General features: G+C 43.2%; 1 protein-coding gene across 1 annotated transcript in view; it reads left to right on the top strand.

Moving 5' to 3' along the window:
- The first annotated feature begins 2,586 nt into the window (after nucleotides 1-2,586).
- LOC115118789 (double C2-like domain-containing protein beta) overlaps nucleotides 2,587-21,013 on the top strand; it is a 45,393-nt gene continuing 26,966 nt past the window's right edge. The window contains exons 1-2 of the mRNA XM_065007752.1: nucleotides 2,587-3,441; nucleotides 8,018-8,085. Of these exons, the coding sequence (XP_064863824.1) occupies nucleotides 3,421-3,441; nucleotides 8,018-8,085 (89 nt within the window). The 5' untranslated portion in view covers nucleotides 2,587-3,420. The remainder of the gene's footprint in view (nucleotides 3,442-8,017; nucleotides 8,086-21,013) is intronic.

Here is a 21,013-nt window from a genome sequence, read left to right as displayed (position 1 = left end):
ATCAGCCTTCTTCTCCGGCACCATCTTATCAACCAGACCCCTTCCTGGCGTTCTTCACAGGTAAGACTGATAATAAATAGCTTCTGACACCAGAGCTTCCTTGATTTACATCTGTAAATGAGAAGTGCTCTATAAATGTACATTATTATTATGTTTGCCATCACTGCAAACTGTTTCTACATGAACAGTCTGACACAGGCCAGGACATCATTAGCATGAGACAGTCAATCTGTCCCAAATGAATTTAATAAATCTTTCTCCCTTAAATTTAGAAAAGAGACTATTAAACCCAGATTTGGACCTCACACCTACTCCACTGAATAGCAGGCTAGTGACTTCTTTGCAATGCTTGCAGTTAGCCACTGATTCCTTCCAAATTGAATTTGAGATTTACAACTTGTGTAATGTTTATGTCAAATGGCTGATGATCACCGATACGTTTTATCTGTCATTTTCTTCATAATTTATTTTAATATGACAAGGATTGAAAAGGATTTGCCAGTAGATTGTCATGATCACTGCTAGTTTGCTAGCTAAGATTTTGAAAGTATGATGTCGACATGATTAGTCCAATCAAAGCTACGTATGTGATTTGACGCAATTTTCTCTGTGGCTAATGACATTGATTGAGCCTTCTTGGAAGAGTACTTCTAATGGGACTCTATGGCAGCACCCAAGGGGATTACATTTTCGAGCTCTCCCCGTAGATTTTGCAGCGACGTAGTGTCCCCATGAGTGACAACACTAAGCCAATCACGGAGCAACTAGAGAACGTTACCAACCCCTACGCTCTGTATTTTCCGCTGGCTGCCCCACCACCACAGAAAGCACTGAGGTAGGCTGAAACACCTGCATTTGGGAGCTGACTTACTCAAGAAAACAAAAAAAGAGACCATGTTTGTATGCAGCTTTATTAACTCAATGATTATTTTTTTACATTGCAAACTGATGTGTGACACATTAATGGTAAAATAACATGCAAAACAGACAAAAATAAATACATGTTTTATCTAAACGGGTGGGGATCAAAACATGTGTGGCTCTGCTGCCAGACGTCATAAATTCATTGACCTTTTAGCGTTCAACATGTATGGTCATGAAATTGGCATTTATCCTTCAGCTGTCATTAACCCTCTGACTCTCCTCTCCCCCTCTCTTTTAGTTTTTCTGTCTTTTTCTGCCCGCCCCCTCTCTCTCCTACTCCCTCTCTTTCTGCCTGTCTCCTACTCCCTCTCTTTCTGCCTGTCTCCTACTCCCTCTCTTTCTGCCTGTCTCCTACTCCCTCTCTTTCTGCCTGTCTCCTACTCCCTCTCTTTCTACCTGTCTCCTACTCCCTCTCTTTCTGCCTGTCTCCTACTCCCTCTCTTTCTGCCTGTCTCCTACTCCCTCTCTTTCTGCCTGTCTCCTACTCCCTCTCTTTCTGCCTGTCTCCTACTCCCTCTCGATTTAATGGCTTTATTGGTATGTGAAACATATGTTAACATTGCCAAACCAAGTGAACTAGATAATAAACAAAAGTGAAATAAACAATAAAATGAACAGTACACTCACAATAGCTCCAAAATAATATAGAGATGACCTTTGTCATATTATGTGCAAATGGTTAAAGTACAGAAGGGAAAATAAATAAATATGGCTTTTATTTACAATGATGTTTGTTCTTCACTGGTTGCCCTTTCTTGTGGCAACAGGTCATAAATCGTGCTGCTGTGATGGCACACTATGGTATTGACACCAGAGCTTTCTGATTTACGTCTGTAAATGAAAAGCGCTCTATAAATGTAAATGATTATTATTGTTTGTCATCACTGCAAACTCTTTTTACATGAACAGTGTGACACAGGCCAGGACATCATTAGTATAAGGCAGGCAGTCTCTCCCAAAGGAGACTAAAAGAAATATGTTTCTCCCTTTGTCTTTTCACTCTTTGACTCCCCCTCCCCAGCCCAATGCCAGACAGAGATACAGTAGATAGTGTTCTGGGGAGAGGTAGAGAGTGTTGTTTGAGGACAGACGGGATTCTCTACGTGTTGGCCATTATCCACGAGACCCAGCATCTAGCCAACATCGCACCACTCTACCATCAGACCCACCAAGCTCATGGGCTATGACATACCAGAGGTGCACACACACACACACACACACACAGAGAGAGATCCAATTAAATTACTAATACATTATTTGTAATATGTCATTCTATGCATATAAACACACACACACATGAGTGCACACAAGGTGCAGATCTGGTCAACCTTTAGCATTCAACATGTATGGTCATGAATTTGGCATTTATCCTGTTATTAACCCTTCCCCCCTCTCTTTTTGCCCCCCCCCCCCCCGCCTCCTACTCCCTCTTCTTCCTGTCTTCCCCTTATCATTCTCTTTCTCTCCATCTCTCTGTCCTCCTTCACTCTCCCTTCTCTCTCGCTCTCTTTCTCTCCGACCCTCTGTCCTCGTTCACTCTCCCTTATCTCTCTCTCTTTCTCTCTCCCTTCTCTCCTCACTCTCTCTCCCTTATCTCTCCCTCCATCCCTCTGTCCTCCTTCACTCTCCCTTATCTCTCCTCTCTCTTGCCTCTCTTCTCTCTCTCTCTATATATATATATATATATATATCACCAACCTCACTATGCTCTTTGAGAGCAGACAATGGGAGCATATCAATAACTTTAACCCTGCCCACTTCCTGAACGATGAGTTTGTGAAACCAGACGCCTAATAATAAATAGCTTCTGACACCAGTTCTATCAATCACACCCTTGCAGTTGAATGAGAGGAGGCGAGGGTAGACTATCGAGATGCAGCCTAAGGTTTGGTGTGCAACCTAACTATGGTTCGAGAGGCTATGGCCACATTAGAATGTGAGTCAGGAATACTGTCATCTTTATTTCTAAAGCGAAACTGAGCTGCTCAGTGGGTCTACAGGTGTCTGAGGTTTGCTATGTACATTGTTTGTCACTGGCGTTTGGTTATGACTTTATATAACTGTTGTTAGTAATGTATACATGACAAGTCAGGCATCAGCCACCTCTGGGCAAGAAGCTTGTTTTAATAAGCAAACAGTGAGAGACAAAGAGAACAGTAACAGTGAAATATGATGCAACTAGAGGCCAGTGAGGTTTCGTACTCTACTATACACTGTATTCAGCAATCAAAATGTAACTCATAATCTGGTGTGTGTGTGTCAGGTTCTTGTGTGTGTGTGTCAGGTTCTCTTGTGTGTGTGTCAGGTTCTCTTGTGTGTGTACCGGGGAGCTGCTGGCACGCATGGATCTCTTCCTCATCCTGGTCACTCTGCTGCGGTGATTCCACTTCCTGTGGCCAGAGGATGCTGGGAAGCCAGACTGCCCAAACCCAACAGGGTATTAGTCAGACTGAGAGGAAACCAGAGAGCCTGATGGAGCAAGTGTTACCCTAAAATATGTCCCCACATGATTCTGGGGTAAATCATTGTTTTTTATTTATTTGACAGCTGTTCCATCATGAGAGAAAAGAGAAACGCTGCTCTTGTTAGTCTAACTGTTCTTTATTAAGCTTTACGTATCGGCCTCAAAGCCTTTCATCATAAAATGTGTTAAGTTTATGTGTAAGTCATGTTTTTTCAAACACATTGCATGTGATCCACCTCCATATATCATGTATCCTTATGTAAAGCTGCGTCCTTTCTCTGGTCTGTCCTGTTGTTCATTTCCATGTTGTCACAGCTGTGGTTGTGTGTGTGTGTGTGTGTGTTGGCAGGAATGCGTGCACCTTTGATGTAGGCTTTTCAAGGGGCACTGTAATTCACTTGCATTTAATTCCCATAGGAACAAAATGCTGAGTCATTTAGGTACCTGTAGATGCCGTAGCACTGCAGGGACTAGTGTAGTGTTGGAACTACTCTGCCATGGTCAATAAAATCCACAAGAGGGCCACAGACACACACACACACACATCAGCAGAGCCTGGTAGGAGAAGCTAAAGGAGGACAGGCTCATTGTAATAGCTGGAATAAAAGGAACAGAGTCAAAAGTGGTTTCCACCTGTTTGATGTGTTTGATACCATTCCATTTATTCCATTCCACTGACACACACACACAAATCCTGTAGCAAGGACATTCTTTGTTCAGATAGAATCAGTGAATGAGCAGCCTCAGTAGCGGGTCAAGATGGTTATTTTGAGTAATGAAATAGAACATTCCAGAAGCAGAATATGGCTGTGATTTTGACTTGTGGATTATTGTATTGAGACTGTTTGGAGCAGAGTGATGCATGCAGCTGCATTGCACAGAGGGACATAGAGAATAGGACTGACTGTACATAGAAGTCTAGTAAATGGAAAGCAGTGGTCCCATATGGTATGATGGATAAAACACACAGTTAGATACACATGATTGGTTGAGGACCATGTGTCAAGGAATCATCATTAGGTTACAGCAAAGCAATGATGATGATGATGAGGATGATCACCATCCTCATCATCTCCTCGTCATAGTTCATTGTGGTAGAACAATAAATAGCACAAGTTTAAGCAACATCAAAATAAAAAATAACAAAAAATCCAGGGGTAGGCTATAAATTTACAAGTAAGACACTATAAGGCATCTTCACTATTATCCCCGTTGTCATAGGGATCACCTCCACTCCTCACAGAAGAACCCTTCATCCCCTGTGTAGGAGGGGTTTCCCTCCAGTGGGTAGCCCACCTGTGTCGTGTGGACTTGCCTCTGTCTCCATTATTTTCCACTTCCAAGTAGCGCATCTCTCTCCCTCTCTCTCTCTTCCACTGTTCCTCCGTTCAGCGCTCGACTGAGCTTGCGGGGGCAGAGTGCAGGGCTCACAGCTTTAAATGAGTAGGTCGCGTGCCAGTGAAGAGAGAGAGTGTGTGTGTGTGGATCAGGGTGGAAGGAGCACTTCTATAGAAGCACATAGCCAGGAGGGCGCTTTTTATATATATATTTCTCTTTCTCTCCACTCTCTGTTTATCTCATAGGCTACCACATCTCCAATCTCTTTATCTCATAGGCTACCACATCTCCAATCTGTTTATCTCATAGGCTACCACATCTCCAATCTCTTTATCTCATAGGCTACCACATCTCCAATCTCTTTATCTCATAGGCTACCACATCTCCAATCTCTTTATCTCATAGGCTACCACATCTCCAATCTCTTTATCTCATAGGCTACCACATCTCCAATCTCTTTATCTCATAGGCTACCACATCTCTTTATCTCATAGGCTACCACATCTCCAATCTCTTTATCTCATAGGCTACTTTACATCTCCAATCTCTCTTTATCTCATAGGCTACCACATCTCCAATCTCTTTATCTCATAGGCTACCACATCTCCAATCTCTTTATCTCATAGGCTACCACATCTCCAATCTCTTTATCTCATAGGCTACCACATCTCCAATCTCTTTATCTCATAGGCTACCACATCTCCAATCTCTTTATCTCATAGGCTACCAACATCTCCAATCTCTTTATCTCATAGGCTACCACATCTCCAATCTCTTTATCTCATAGGCTACCACATCTCCAATCTCTTTATCTCATAGGCTACCACATCTCCAATCTCTTTATCTCATAGGCTACCACATCTCCAATCTCTTTATCTCATAGGCTACCACATCTCCAATCTCTTTATCTCATAGGCTACCACATCTCCAATCTCTTTATCTCATAGGCTACCACATCTCCAATCTCTTTATCTCATAGGCTACCACATCTCCAATCTCTTTATCTCATAGGCTACCACATCTCCAATCTCTTTATCTCATAGGCTACCACATCTCCAATCTCTTTATCTCATAGGCTACCACATCTCCAATCTCTTTATCTCATAGGCTACCACATCTCCAATCTCTTTATCTCATAGGCTACCACATCTCCAATCTCTTTATCTCATAGGCTACCACATCTCCAATCTCTTTATCTCATAGGCTACCACATCTCCAATCTCTTTATCTCATAGGCTACCACATCTCCAATCTCTTTATCTCATAGGCTACCACATCTCCAATCTCTTTATCTCATAGGCTACCACATCTCCAATCTCTTTATCTCATAGGCTACCACATCTCCAATCTCTTTATCTCATAGGCTACCACATCTCCAATCTCTTTATCTCATAGGCTACCACATCTCCAATCTCTTTATCTCATAGGCTACCACATCTCCAATCTCTTTATCTCATAGGCTACCACATCTCCAATCTCTTTATCTCATAGGCTACCACATCTCCAATCTCTTTATCTCATAGGCTACCACATCTCCAATCTCTTTATCTCATAGGCTACCACATCTCCAATCTCTTTATCTCATAGGCTACCACATCTCCAATCTCTTTATCTCATAGGCTACCACATCTCCAATCTCTTTATCTCATAGGCTACCACATCTCCAATCTCTTTATCTCATAGGCTACCACATCTCCAATCTCTTTATCTCATAGGCTACCACATCTCCAATCTCTTTATCTCATAGGCTACCACATCTCCAATCTCTTTATCTCATAGGCTACCACATCTCCAATCTCTTTATCTCATAGGCTACCACATCTCCAATCTCTTTATCTCATAGGCTACCACATCTCCAATCTCTTTATCTCATAGGCTACCACATCTCCAATCTCTTTATCTCATAGGCTACCACATCTCCAATCTCTTTATCTCATAGGCTACCACATCTCCAATCTCTTTATCTCATAGGCTACCACATCTCCAATCTCTTTATCTCATAGGCTACCACATCTCCAATCTCTTTATCTCATAGGCTACCACATCTCCAATCTCTTTATCTCATAGGCTACCACATCTCCAATCTCTTTATCTCATAGGCTACCACATCTCCAATCTCTTTATCTCATAGGCTACCACATCTCCAATCTCTTTATCTCATAGGCTACCACATCTCCAATCTCTTTATCTCATAGGCTACCACATCTCCAATCTCTTTATCTCATAGGCTACCACATCTCCAATCTCTTTATCTCATAGGCTACCACATCTCCAATCTCTTTATCTCATAGGCTACCACATCTCCAATCTCTTTATCTCATAGGCTACCACATCTCCAATCTCTTTATCTCATAGGCTACCACATCTCCAATCTCTTTATCTCATAGGCTACCACATCTCCAATCTCTTTATCTCATAGGCTACCACATCTCCAATCTCTTTATCTCATAGGCTACCACATCTCCAATCTCTTTATCTCATAGGCTACCACATCTCCAATCTCTTTATCTCATAGGCTACCACATCTCCAATCTCTTTATCTCATAGGCTACCACATCTCCAATCTCTTTATCTCATAGGCTACCACATCTCCAATCTCTTTATCTCATAGGCTACCACATCTCCAATCTCTGTTTATCTCATAGGCTACCACATCTCCAATCTCTTTATCTCATAGGCTACCACATCTCCAATCTCTCTTTATCTCATAGGCTACCACATCTCCAATCTCTTTATCTCATAGGCTACCACATCTCCAATCTCTTTATCTCATAGGCTACCACATCTCCAATCTCTTTATCTCATAGGCTACCACATCTCCAATCTCTTTATCTCATAGGCTACCACATCTCCAATCTCTTTATCTCATAGGCTACCACATCTCCAATCTCTTTATCTCATAGGCTACCACATCTCCAATCTCTTTATCTCATAGGCTACCACATCTCCAATCTCTTTATCTCATAGGCTACCACATCTCCAATCTCTTTATCTCATAGGCTACCACATCTCCAATCTCTTTATCTCATAGGCTACCACATCTCCAATCTCTGTTTATCTCATAGGCTACCACATCTCCAATCTCTTTATCTCATAGGCTACCACATCTCCAATCTCTTTATCTCATAGGCTACCACATCTCCAATCTCTTTATCTCATAGGCTACCACATCTCCAATCTCTGTTTATCTCATAGGCTACCACATCTCCAATCTCTTTATCTCATAGGCTACCACATCTCCAATCTCTTTATCTCATAGGCTACCACATCTCCAATCTCTTTATCTCATAGGCTACCACATCTCCAATCTCTCTGCCAGAGCAAGAAAAACACAAACTCTTCTGTTGGAGAAGTGTCAGGTATGAGATGAGAGAATATTTTAAATGTTTGTGTTTGATTTATTGAAAAAAAGATGACAGTAGATCAGAAGGAAGGACTCGACTAGAATTACTTAGCCAATATGGATTGCATGACTCGATCATCCAGCATGTAAATAATCACCATGTGCTATTTCTGAGAAAATGTGAAATCTTACTCAGAATTGTTGGTTAACCAGTTAAGTGAAGCATAAACAATGACTTCTATTCATTCTGTTCATACTCCCTTTCCACTGTCATCACGACAGAGCATCATTTATTACATTGAGCTGTCGTGACAGGAGAGGTTGATGTCTGTAACCTCAGCCTCCAGGCTCATGTGGGAATATTCGTTATTTCATCTCTCCTGGGAATACAGGAAGCAGAACAGGATTCTCATGGGGGCAATATACAAAGCACAGCTTTCCCTGCTGAGATATCTACCGGCCATATTCTCCCCCTTCCCTTCAATGTAGACTCACAGGTTAACCGTTGCTGTGATGTTAGTCTGAACTTGACTGGTGTTACATTATATTAATCTTCTATTGATGAGGCGAAGGAGAATAGTTCTCTAGAGAGTAAGACACTAAATACATGTTTCCCTATTCAGTTCCTTATTCTTACTGTTTGGCATCTACAGCTGACTGTTGTTCTATTTAACAATGCTATTGTGTTATTGCTTCCCTATGACTTTTCATTGCTTTATTTAAACAGGTTTTAGCAACTTATTTGCATTTGCCAGCTGTTAAGATGCAGTGAGAAAAAAGGCAAGACAATGACAAGTCAGCTATGGCAGAAACAGACTGGGAGTCAGGACGGACAGTGTGGAGTCTCTCCCCAACACACACACACACACAGACTGACTGAAGTCAGTCAGTCAGTTAGTCTGTAAATGGGGTGACGGAGCCTTCAGTTGTTAACTATAACACATAGTTACAGCAGGGAAAGTTCCAGATACAGAACAGCGTGAGAGCGAGGAGAACCAGAGAATACATTTTTTCCTGTGTGTAGAGGTCAATGATAAGGTTATGATTCCCTCCACAACATGGCTGCAGTATATTGATCAGCTCTTATTTTTTACTTTACAATCCCCTGTGGTATATATTATTATTCACTGATCAGCCTCATTGACCAGGGCTTTCTGTGTTTGTGTGTGTGTTTGTTTGTGTGTGTGTGTGTGTATAGTTGGTTGGGATGGGGAGGTAGGCTCTAACTTAGTTGCTGAGACTGACTGCTTACATCACTCACTCCACACTGCTGCTGAGCAAAGAACTGGTCTGGGCAGATGTGTGTGTAATCTCATGTGAAATGAGTTAGAGATATGTTACCTGCACTATGAAGATCTCAACCAGACATACAGCAAATGCACAGTATTTTCTCCCCTGGGGTAATCTACTAGAACATCAAGTTCCAGGGCAACAAAATGCCTGCAATATAGTGCTCCTGTAACATTGTGTTCCTGTATTGGCACTGCTGCAGTCTGCAATATAGCGCTCCTGTAACATTGTGTTCCTGTATTGGCACTGCTGCCGTCTGCAATATAGTGCTCCTGTAACATTGTGTTCCTGTATTGGCACTGCTGCAGTCTGCAATATAGTGCTCCTGTAACATTGTGTTCCTGTATTGGCACTGCTGCAGTCTGCAATATAGCGCTCCTGTAACATTGTGTTCCTGTATTGGCACTGCTGCCGTCTGCAATATAGTGCTCCTGTAACATTGTGTTCCTGTATTAGGACTGTTTCAGTCTGCAATATAGCGCTCCTGTAACATTGTGTTCCTGTATTGGCACTGTTTCAGTCTGCAATATAGGGCTCCTGTAACATTGTGTTCCTGTATTAGGACTGTTTCAGTCTGCAATATAGCGCTCCTGTAACATTGTGTTCCTGTATTGGCACTGTTTCAGTCTGCAATATAGGGCTCCTGTAACATTGTGTTCCTGTATTAGCACTGTTTCAGTCTGCAATATAGCGCTCCTGTAACATTGTGTTCCTGTATTAGGACTGTTTCAGTCTGCAATATAGTGCTCCTGTAACATTGTGTTCCTGTATTAGCACTGTTTCAGTCTGCAATATAGCGCTCCTGTAACATTGTGTTCCTGTATTAGGACTGTTTCAGTCTGCAATATAGTGCTCCTGTAACATTGTGTTCCTGTATTAGCACTGTTTCAGTCTGCAATATAGCGCTCCTGTAACATTGTGTTCCTGTATTAGGACTGTTTCAGTCTGCAATATAGTGCTCCTGTAACATTGTGTTCCTGTATTGGCACTGTTTCAGTCTGCAATATAGCGCTCCTGTAACATTGTGTTCCTGTATTAGCACTGTTTCAGTCTGCAATATAGCGCTCCTGTAACATTGTGTTCCTGTATTGGCACTGTTTCAGTCTGCAATATAGCGCTCCTGTAACATTGTGTTCCTGTATTAGGACTGTTTCAGTCTGCAATATAGTGCTCCTGTAACATTGTGTTCCTGTATTGGCACTGTTTCAGTCTGCAATATAGCGCTCCTGTAACATTGTGTTCCTGTATTGGCACTGTTTCAGTCTGCAATATAGCGCTCCTGTAACATTGTGTTCCTGTATTGGCACTGTTTCAGTCTGCAATATAGGGCTCCTGTAACATTGTCTTCCTGTATTAGGACTGTTTCACCCTGCAATATAGCGCTCCTGGAGAAGCAGTAAATGTGGCCCATTACTATGCAGTAAAACAACCAAGAGAAGGTTTGAAATAATTTCACAACAGGAAAATAAGTCAGTGCTGCTGGACTTAATTGCAATCTGCTGTGGACATGTATCACCCTAGAAAGTAATACGGATGGTGAGATCTAGAAGTGGGTGTCTGCTGTAATTGTGTATGAGAGCATGATGTCTGGCTTGTTTCTGTCTGTATACTCTCCATCTGCAGATGATGTTGAGCTGTGAAGGATGTAGCACTCAGGCATGTTGTCATGCCTAACATGCTATCAGTCGTTACTCCATTACTACTGCAGTGCACTTATAGATTACTACTACTACTGCTACTGCTACTACAGTACTACTACTACTACTGCTACTACAGTACTACTACTACAACTACTGCTGCTACTACTACTACAGTACTACTATTAGTAGTAGTACTACTACTGCTACTACAGTACTACTACTACGGCTAATACAGTACTACTACTACGGCTAATACAGTACTACTACTACTACTAATACAGTACTACTACTACTGCCACTACACTACTACTACTACTACTACTGCTACTACAGTACTACTATTACCACCACTACTACTACTACTACTACTATAGAACTACTACTACTGCTACTATTACTACATTTATATTGTACATGTCAGTCATTAAGCAGACACTCTTATCCAGAGCAACTTTCGGTTAGTGCCTTCATCTTAAGATAAATAGGTGAGACAACCACATATCAAGTCATTCATCCTAAGATAAATAGGTGAGACAACCACATATCAAGTCATTCATCCTAAGATAAATAGGTGAGACAACCACATATCAAGTCATTCATCCTAAGATAAATAGGTGAGACAACCACATATCAAGTCATATAAGTACATTCTTCCTAAATAGGAGAAGTCGGTGCTAATGGGACTTTTTTTCTGCTACTACTAATTATTATACTACTAATTCTACTACTACTACTACTACTATACTACTACTACTATACTACTACTATTCTATTACTACTACTACTTCTATTACTACTACTACTACTACTATACTACTACTACTACTATTAATTATACTACTATTACTATACAACTACTGTACTACTACTACTACTACTACTAATCAAATGTTATTCTTCAAATGCTTCGTAAAAAGCAGGTGTGGACTAACAGTGAAATGCCAAAAAAAAAATATATAATAATAAATGGCTACTTACGGGCCCTTCCTAACAACGCAGAGAGAAGGAAAATAGAGAAGTAATAATAAATACACAGTGAGTAACGATAACTTAGTTATACACTACATGACCATAAGTATGTGGACACCTGCTTGTCTAACATCTCATTCCAAAATCATGGGCATTAATATGGAATTGGTCCCCCCTTTGCTGCTAAAACAGCCTCCACTCTTCTGGGAAGGCTCTCCACTAGATGTTGGTACATTGTTGCGGGGACTTGCTTCCATTCACCCACAAGAGCATTAGTGAGGGCAGGCACTGATGTTGGGTGATTAGGCCTTCTCAGAAGTGTTCGATGGGGTTGAGGTCAGGGCTCTGTGCAGGCCAGTCAAGTTCTTCCACACTTATCTCAACAGACCATTTCCGTATGGACATTGTCATGCTGAAACAGGAAAAGGCCTTCCCCAAACTGTTGCCAGAAAGTCGGAAGCACAGAATCGTCTAGAAAGTTATTGTATGATGTCCCTTTTCTGGAACTAAGGGGCATAGCCCGAACCATGAAAAACAGCCCCAGACCATTATTCCTCCTCCACCAAACTTTACAGTTGGCACTATGCATTCGGGCAGGTAGCGTTCTCCTGGCATCTGCCAATCCCACATTCGTTTAGTGTCCCGCTCCTTGAAAGCTGCAGTCCTAGCCTTTAGCTCAGTGTGGACGTTACCTGTATTCTATGGCTTCTGGTTGGGATATGTACATATAGTCACTATAGGGATGACGTCTTCGATGCACTTTTTAATGAAGCCGTTGACTGTTGTGGTAAACTCCTCAATTCCATCAGATGAATCCCGGAACATATTCCTGTCTGTGCTTGTAAAACAGTCCTGTAGCTTAGCATCTGCTTCATCGGACCACTTCCATATTGGGCGCCTCACTGGTACTTCCTGTTTGACTTTTTGTTTGTAAACAGGAATCAGGAGGATAGACTTATGGTCAGATTTGCCAAATGGAGGGCGAGGGAGAGTTTTGTATGCTTTTCTGTTTGTGAAGTAAAGGTGGTCTAGAGTTTTTTCGCCTCTAGTTGCACAGGTGACATGCTGGTAGAAATTAGGTCAAATGTAATTCAGTCACCGGCCACTATAATTATACTTCTACTTCTACTTCTACTACCTACTACTACTGCTGCTGATACTACTACTACTATTTCTACTACTACTGCTGATACTACTACTACTACTGCTGATACTACTACTACTACTACTGATACTATTACTACTAATACTACTACTGCTGCTACTGCTACAACTAATACTAGTACTGCTGCTATTACTACTAATACTACTAATGCTAATACTGCTACTACTAATACTACTAACACTGATGCTACTACTACTACCTACTACTACTACTACTACTACTAACTACTACTACTACTACTCTAGACTCTCATTCTACCATTTATAACCATTATAACTACCTCCTTATAGGCTGCAGCAGCTTTGCCCCCTTATCTTCTCCATCTCAGCAGAATACAGTGGAGTGTGAAAGCTTTATGCTGTAGGTTATAGCCACACACACACACACACACGCACACACGCGCACACACACACACACACACACACACACACACACACACACACACACACACACACACACACACACGCACACCTATGTAGAAGAGAATGCTGCCATTGCTCTTTCAGACCTTAACAGACAGAAATGGTCTGTGGAGGTCAGGGTTGGTGTCAACTCAATTCCAACCAAATCCACTTAACCAATCATCTCAACTTTAATGAATTGGACAGTTTCCCATTGCTTTCAATTAGGATTTTCCACCTCAGTTCATCCAGGATATTTGAATGCCTTTTTCCTCAATTTGACCCAGTTGGAACCTAAAGTAATTGACTTCCTGTCTCAGTGATACCATCCACTACTCCCCTGGCTGCTCTCTCTGATGACGGGCTTTGAAAAACAGATGCGCTCCGGCACAACAAAGTGTGAACAGAGGTGATTGATAACCAATGCACCATGAGTATGTTTGGAGTGTGTATAGCCGTGAAGGGGGGTTGTGGTTGTGGTTGTGTGTGTGGTAGCAGATGGTATAGTTTGTGTTTGATGCTGAATCAGGTTGTTTCATATCCCTAGTGAATACTAAAGCATGTCCATTCCCTCTGAGTTACTGTTAATGTGTTTTATGTCGGTCGTCTGGCTGGGAAAATTAATGTGTTTATAAGAGAACCATAACAATATATCCATTCTGAGCCTGAGACCTGAGCGGAATTTTGATGCTGCATGGCCACACAGCAGAATCTGAAAAAGAGGATAGAATTACACACAGATCCAAATAAACTGGACAGAAATATAGCAACAAAAAGAATGGGTAACACTTTATTTGCATAATCCATCTGGAGATGCTCTACAGACTATCAGTAACATTTCAACTATCAACTAACCCTAACCCTAAACTTAACCCTTATCCTAACCCTAACCTTAACCCTAAACTTAACCCTTATCTTCACCCTAACCTTAACCCTTATCCTAACCCTAACCTTAACCCTAAACTTAACCCTTATCCTAACCCTAACCTTAACCCTTATCCTAACTCTAACCTTAACCCTAAACTTAACCATTATCCTAACCCTAACCTTAACCCTAAACTTAACCCTTATCTTCACCCTAACCTTAACCCTTATCCTAACCCTAACCTTAACCCTAAACTTAACCCTTATCCTCACCCTAACCCTAACCCTAACCTTAACCCTTATCCTAACCCTAACCTTAACCCTAAACTTAACCCTTATCTTCACCCTAACCTTAACCCTAACCTTAACCCTTATCTTAACCCTAACCTTAACCCTTATCCTAACCCTAACCTTAACCCTTATCTTAACCCTAACCTTAACCCTTATCCTAACCCTAAACTTAACTCTTATCCTAACCCTAAACTTAACCCTAGCCCTAATCCTAACCTTAACCCTTACCCTTAATCTATACATGACCTTATCCCTAATCGTAACCTTAGCAAGCAATTGCTTATAAACAGATAGTTTGTTGATAGTATGACCATCTTTAGAGCATCTACAGATGGACTGTCTGGACTATCCAAATAAAGTGTGACCAAAGAACGCTTATGGGCAGAACATCTTTGACAAATAATTCCTCTATTGAACACCCCATGTCTTACAGAGATATACCCTACTGGTTCTGAAAACTACCCTTCAAGGTGACCAACTCTCCTCCTGAAGAGCTACTTGGTATGCAGGAATGTGCAGGACCTTTCGCTCCCATGAGTAGGGTTTGACCACCTCTAAATACACTAAGAAAAATACAATTTTGCCTGTTGGAATGCAGCCACTGAGTTGAGTGGCAGTTTGGAGATAAGGGGAACAGGTGGAAGAATGAAGATGAGAGGAAGAGGGGGGTGAGTGGAGGTGTGTGAAGGAGGGTGAAGGTGAAGGAGTGAAGACATTAACACCTCCTGTCTTGTCTGCAGATGTGTCCCTGAAGAGGTAGTGGACACCCACTCCTGACCTTCCTCCTCTCCTTTATCTGACCACCTCCTCAGGTCATACTACCTGTGATTGCAGAAGGGCTGTCTGTCTGAGAGAGAGATAGTGTCTGTCTGAGAGAGAGAGAGTGAGAGGGAGTGGGAGAAAGAGAGAGGGGAGAGAGAAAAGAGAGAGAGTGAAGCAAGAGGGGAGAGACAGGGGGAGAGAGCGAGAGGGGAGGAAGAGTGGTAGAGAAAGAGTGGCTGAGAAAGAGAAAGAGAGCATTAATTAGGCACTAAGGCCTATGTTGCTGTTGTGGCGTACCAACTGCTGCCCCTGATGTATCACACACCCATACTATCTCACTCTCTCAGCATATGAGTACTGTAGCCTTCCCTCTGCTAATGAAGAGGGCTGTGAACTCCCTTGGCCCCCAACCCCACCCCCAAACCATGCAAACACACATACTCATACACGGATGGTCAGACAGGCACGAGCGCAGAGAAAGAGACGGAGGGAGCGAGAGACGCACACTCACATGTACACAGTATGTGTTCTCTCCCTCCCCCATGTACAACCCTCTGATGTCAATGCGTAGTACCAGGATCTAAAAGCCGTTTGTCTATTCCTATAAACATGTTTGTTAGCTGTCTTCTCCTTTAGTGCACTGAAGTAGGTGTGTGTGTGTGTGTGTGCCGTCACCTCCTCCTGTCACCAACTGAGTTTTGATGTTTCTCCACAGCACTGCCACATAAGAGATTTTAGCTTGTGTGTGTGTGCTTTCTGTAGACTTAATACTTAGTGTGAATCTGTGTTTGCGTCATAAGACTTGTGTGTGTGAGTGCGTGCGTGTGTATATATGCGTGTGTGTGTGTGTGTGCGTGTGCATATGCGCGTGTGTGTGTGTGTGTGTGTGTAACCACAGAGAGTCATCAACAGGGATAGAAGGAGGTGATGTGGACAGCTCTAAGATGTATAATCTGCTTCCACTGAGAGAGTGAAGAGGAGGAGAGGAGAGGAGATAAGGAGAGGAAAGAGGGTGGAGAGAAATGGAATCTTAAGGGAATGGAATTCTCTAGAATGTTCTGTGTTCCAGAAATGACTCCTACTAGTCCAGGATATAATACCACAAGCAGAGAATCCAGGACAAGCAGTGTGGCAAATAAGGTTCCCAAGGGGGCAAAAATAAAAACAAAGCTAAAGTAATGTAATAAAAAAGGTGGAATAGCTTCAGAATATACTGAGTATATTCACTCAGTAGCTAATTTATTAGGTACAGACACCCCTTTGCCTACAGAACAGCCGTAATTCTTCGGGGAATGGAAACGTTGCTCAATTGGTATCAGGGGACCTAACGTGTGTTAGCTTGCACTCTTCTTGCCATTCTCCTTCGACCTCTCATCAACGAGCTGTTTTCGCCCACAGGACTGCTGCTGACTTGATGTTTTTTGTTTGTCGCACCATTCTCAGTAAACCCTAGACACTGTCGTGTGTGAAAATCCCAGGAGGCCTGCCGTTTCTGAGATACTGGAATCAGTGTGCCTGGTACCCATTGATCATACCACACTCAAAGTTGCTTAGGTCACTCGTTTTGCCCATTCTAACCTTCAATCGTACAATAACTGAATGTCTCGATGCCTGTCTGCCTTCTTTATATAGCAAGCCACGGTCATGTGACTCACTGTCTGTAAGAGCGAACCATTTGTGAACAGGGTGGTGTACCTAATAAACTGGTCATTGAGTGTACATACACTGACTATACCAAACATTAAAAACACCTGCTCTTTCCATGACATAGACTGACCAGATTAATCTAGGTAAGAGCTATGATCCCTTATTGATGTCACTTGTTAAATCCAATTCAGTCAGTGCAGATGAAGGGGAGGAAACTGGTTAAAAAAAACATTTTTAAGCCTTGAAACAATTGAGACATGGCTTGTGTATGTGTGCCATTCAGAGGGTGAATGAGCAAGACAAAAAATGTAAGTGCCTTTGGACGGTGTAAGGTAGTAGCTGCCAGGCGCACTGGTGTGTGTCAAGGGGGGCTTTCAGCTCAATTTTAGGTTGGTGTTCCTAATGTTTGGTACACAGGAGGATGGTGAGGGGAGTACAGCTCATAATAATGTCTGGAATGGAGTGAATGGAATCGTAACAACCACATGTAAACCACATACCATTCCAATAATTCCGTTCCAGCCATTACTATGAGCCCGTCCCCCCCCAATTAAAGTGCCACTGGCTGCCTGTGATATAGTACCAGTCAAAAGTTTGGACACACCTACTCATTCAAGGGATTTTCTTTATTTTTACTATTTTCTACATTGTAGAATAATAGTGAAGACATCAAAACTATGATGTAACACATACGGAATAATGTAGTAACCTAAAAAATGTTAAACAAATGAAAATATATTTTATATTTGAGATTCTTCAATGTAGCCACCCTTTGCCTTTATGACAGCTCTGCACACTCTTGGCATTCTCTCAACCAGCTTCATGAGGTAGTCACCTGGAATGCATTTCAATTGACGTGCCTTGTTAAAATTTAATTTGTGGAATTTCTTTCCTTCTTAATGTGTTTGTAGCCAATCAGTTGTGTTGTGACAAGGTATTTATTTATTTTTTATTTCAGCTTTATTTAACCAGGTAAGCTAGTTGAGAACAATTCTCATTTGCAACTGCGACCTGGCCAAGATAAAGCATAGCAGTTCGACACATGCAACAACACAGAGTTACACATGGAATGAACAAAACATACAGTCAATAATACAGTAGAAAAAAAGAAAACAAAGTCTATAGTGCAAATAAGGTCAAATAAGGGAGTTAAGGCAATAAATAGGCCATGGTGGCGAAGTAATTACAATATGGCAATTAAACACTGGAATGGTAGATGTGCAAAAGATGGATGTGCATGTAGAGATACTGTGGTGCCAAAGGAGCTAAATAAATAAATACAGTATGGGGATGAGGTAGATAGATGGGCTGTATACAGATGGGCTATGAACAGGTACAGTGATCTGCATATGTGGGAACGGTCACGCCCTGATCTGTTTCACCTGTCCTTGTGCTTGTCTCCACCCCCCATCCCCGGTATATTTATCCCTGTGTTTCCTGTTTCCCTGTGCCAGTTTGTCTTGTTTGTCAAGTCAACCAGCATTTTTGTGGTGTCTTCACTATTATTCTACTATTATTCATGAATTCTATTGTGAGATGTAAAGAAACGAGGGAAACCGGACGATGACGCAGGGATGACATGGGATGACACACACACACACACACACACACACACACACACACACTTGGACTGCAGTTCCCTGAGCTGTGTGTGTATGTGTGTGTGTGTGTGTTTTTCCCTGGGCCAGTGAAAGTGTCAGTCGATAGATGCATGATGACAGGTCCTCTTTCTCAGCTTGCTGTGTGTGGGTGTTGCGTGTGCAGTGTGTGCAGGGGGAGGTGTGCTGATGTGTGTGTGTGTGTGTGTGTTTGTATGTCTGTTTGTCCACTGCAGGCCTCTGCAGCTGCTGTCACAGACATACCAACACACACCACATAGCATGTTGTTTTAAAACGACCTGGCTCTTTCATCTCCTAATCAGACTCAAACCAGATGTGAACTGAAAACTGTTTTTGTTTTGTAATGTTTGGAAAGAGAGAAAAATGTAACTTTCTGTACAGTTTTCATTCTCCTTCCCCAGATGAAAGAATGTTCTACTGTCGACAAGCACACACCAGTCCCTGTTTCACCCAGCCATGTTATTAGAAAAGTGTGAATCAAACAGAAGTCTTTCTAGTGACAAGTGTCCTTTGAGTGGGTCAGCGGAGAAGAGGTGTTGATTGAAAAGAGTTCCCATCAACCCTCAGGACACACACGCACACACTGTTGTTTTTAATATCATGTTTACTTTCAGGTTCTCCAACAGACTTACTTCCTTTAGTCACAGGACTGGCTTTGATCTCAGCCCCGTTAGTCCTGCACACTGTCTGTGTGTGTGTGTGTGTGTGTGTGTGTGTGTGTGTGTGTGTGTGTGTGTGTGTGTGTGTGTGTGTGTGTGTGTGTTTATATGCAAACCACTCAGAGCAAACTCATTTCACGTTGGTGTGTACGTGTGTTTGTTCAGCTTTGGATGGGAGATTTTACATGTGAAGCAGCTGATGAGAGGTGGAGAGGAGGAGAGGAGAGGTGGAGAGCAGGAGAGGAGAGGTGGAGAGCAGGAGAGGAGAGGAGGAGAGAAGGGGAGAGGTGGAGAGGAGGGGAGAGGTGGAGAGGAGGGGAGAGGAGAGGTGGAGAGGAGGAGAGAATGGGAGAGGTGGAGAGGAAAGGTGGAGAGGAGGGGAGAGGTGGAGAGAAGGGGAGAGGTGGAGAGGAGGGGAGAGGTGGAGAGGAGGGGAGAGGTGGAGAGCAGGAGAGGAGAGGTGGAGAGAAGGGGAGAGGTGGAGAGGAGGGAGAGGTGGTGGAGAGGAGGGGAGAGGAGAGGTGGAGAGGAGGAGAGGAGAGGTGGAGAGCAGGAGAGGAGAGGTGGAGAGCAGGAGAGGAGAGGAGGAGAGAAGGTGGGGGAGGGAGAGGTGGAGAGGAGGGGAGGAGAGGTGGAGAGGAGGGAGAGAATGGGAGAGGTGGAGAGGAGGGGAGAGAATGGAGAGGAGAGAGGTGGAGAGGGGAGAGGGGAGAGGAAAGGTGGAGAGGAGGGGAGAGGTGGAGAGAAGGGGGAGAGGTGGAGAAGGGGAGAGGTGGAGGGAGAGGTGGAGAGGAGGGGGGAGAGGTGGAGAGCAGGAGAGGAGAGGTGGAGAGAAGGGAGAGGTGGAGGAGGGAGGAGAGGTGGAGAGGAGGGGAGAGGAGAGGTGGAGAGGAGGAGGAGGAGAGAGGTGGAGAGCAGGAGGAGGAGAGGTGGAGAGCAGGAGAGGAGAGGAGGAGAGAAGGGGAGAGGTGGAGAGGAGGGGAGAGGTGGAGAGGAGGGGAGAGGAGAGGTGGAGAGGAGGAGAGAATGGGAGAGGTGGAGAGGAGGGAGAGGAAAGGTGGAGAGGAGGGGAGAGGTGGAGAGGTGGAGAGGAGAGGTGGAGAGGAGGGGAGAGGTGGAGAGGTGGAGATGAGGGGAGAGGTAGAGGGGAGAGGTGGAGAGGAGGGGAGGGGAGAGGAGTAGGGTTGAATGAACCATTATGTAGCTGGAGGTGACTATATATCCATGGTAGTGTGCTAGTGTGTGTCAGGGTAGGAGGGGGTCAGTGAAGCTGATGTAATGTCATGTCGTGTGTGTTCTGTACACAGAGCTACTGTGGGCAGGGCTCGCCTCTTTAGAACATCTTCTGTAGTCCTTGTAACCAAGTCAAGGGGACCTTGTCATATTGTTCATGAGACATCAATATACTAATCTCTTCTTCTCTCCATCTGCACCATTCTATGGTTGTAGACTGATGTCATACAGTGTGTGTGTGTGTGTGTGTGTGTGTGTGTGTGTGTGTGTGTGTGTGTGTGTGTGTGTGATGACACATGGGGTGAGAGTGTTCTTGAACATTCTCCTTGAGCCCTCCCCTGACTTCGCCCCCTCAACCCACCAATGTCACTCAAACACACTCATGCATGGATGCATGCACACA

This window comes from Oncorhynchus nerka, linkage group LG22 (assembly GCF_034236695.1).
Source record: "Oncorhynchus nerka isolate Pitt River linkage group LG22, Oner_Uvic_2.0, whole genome shotgun sequence".
Lineage (NCBI taxonomy): Eukaryota > Metazoa > Chordata > Actinopteri > Salmoniformes > Salmonidae > Oncorhynchus > Oncorhynchus nerka.
Note: the sequence above shows the minus strand (reverse complement) of the source record. Positions and strands in the feature narration are given on the sequence as shown.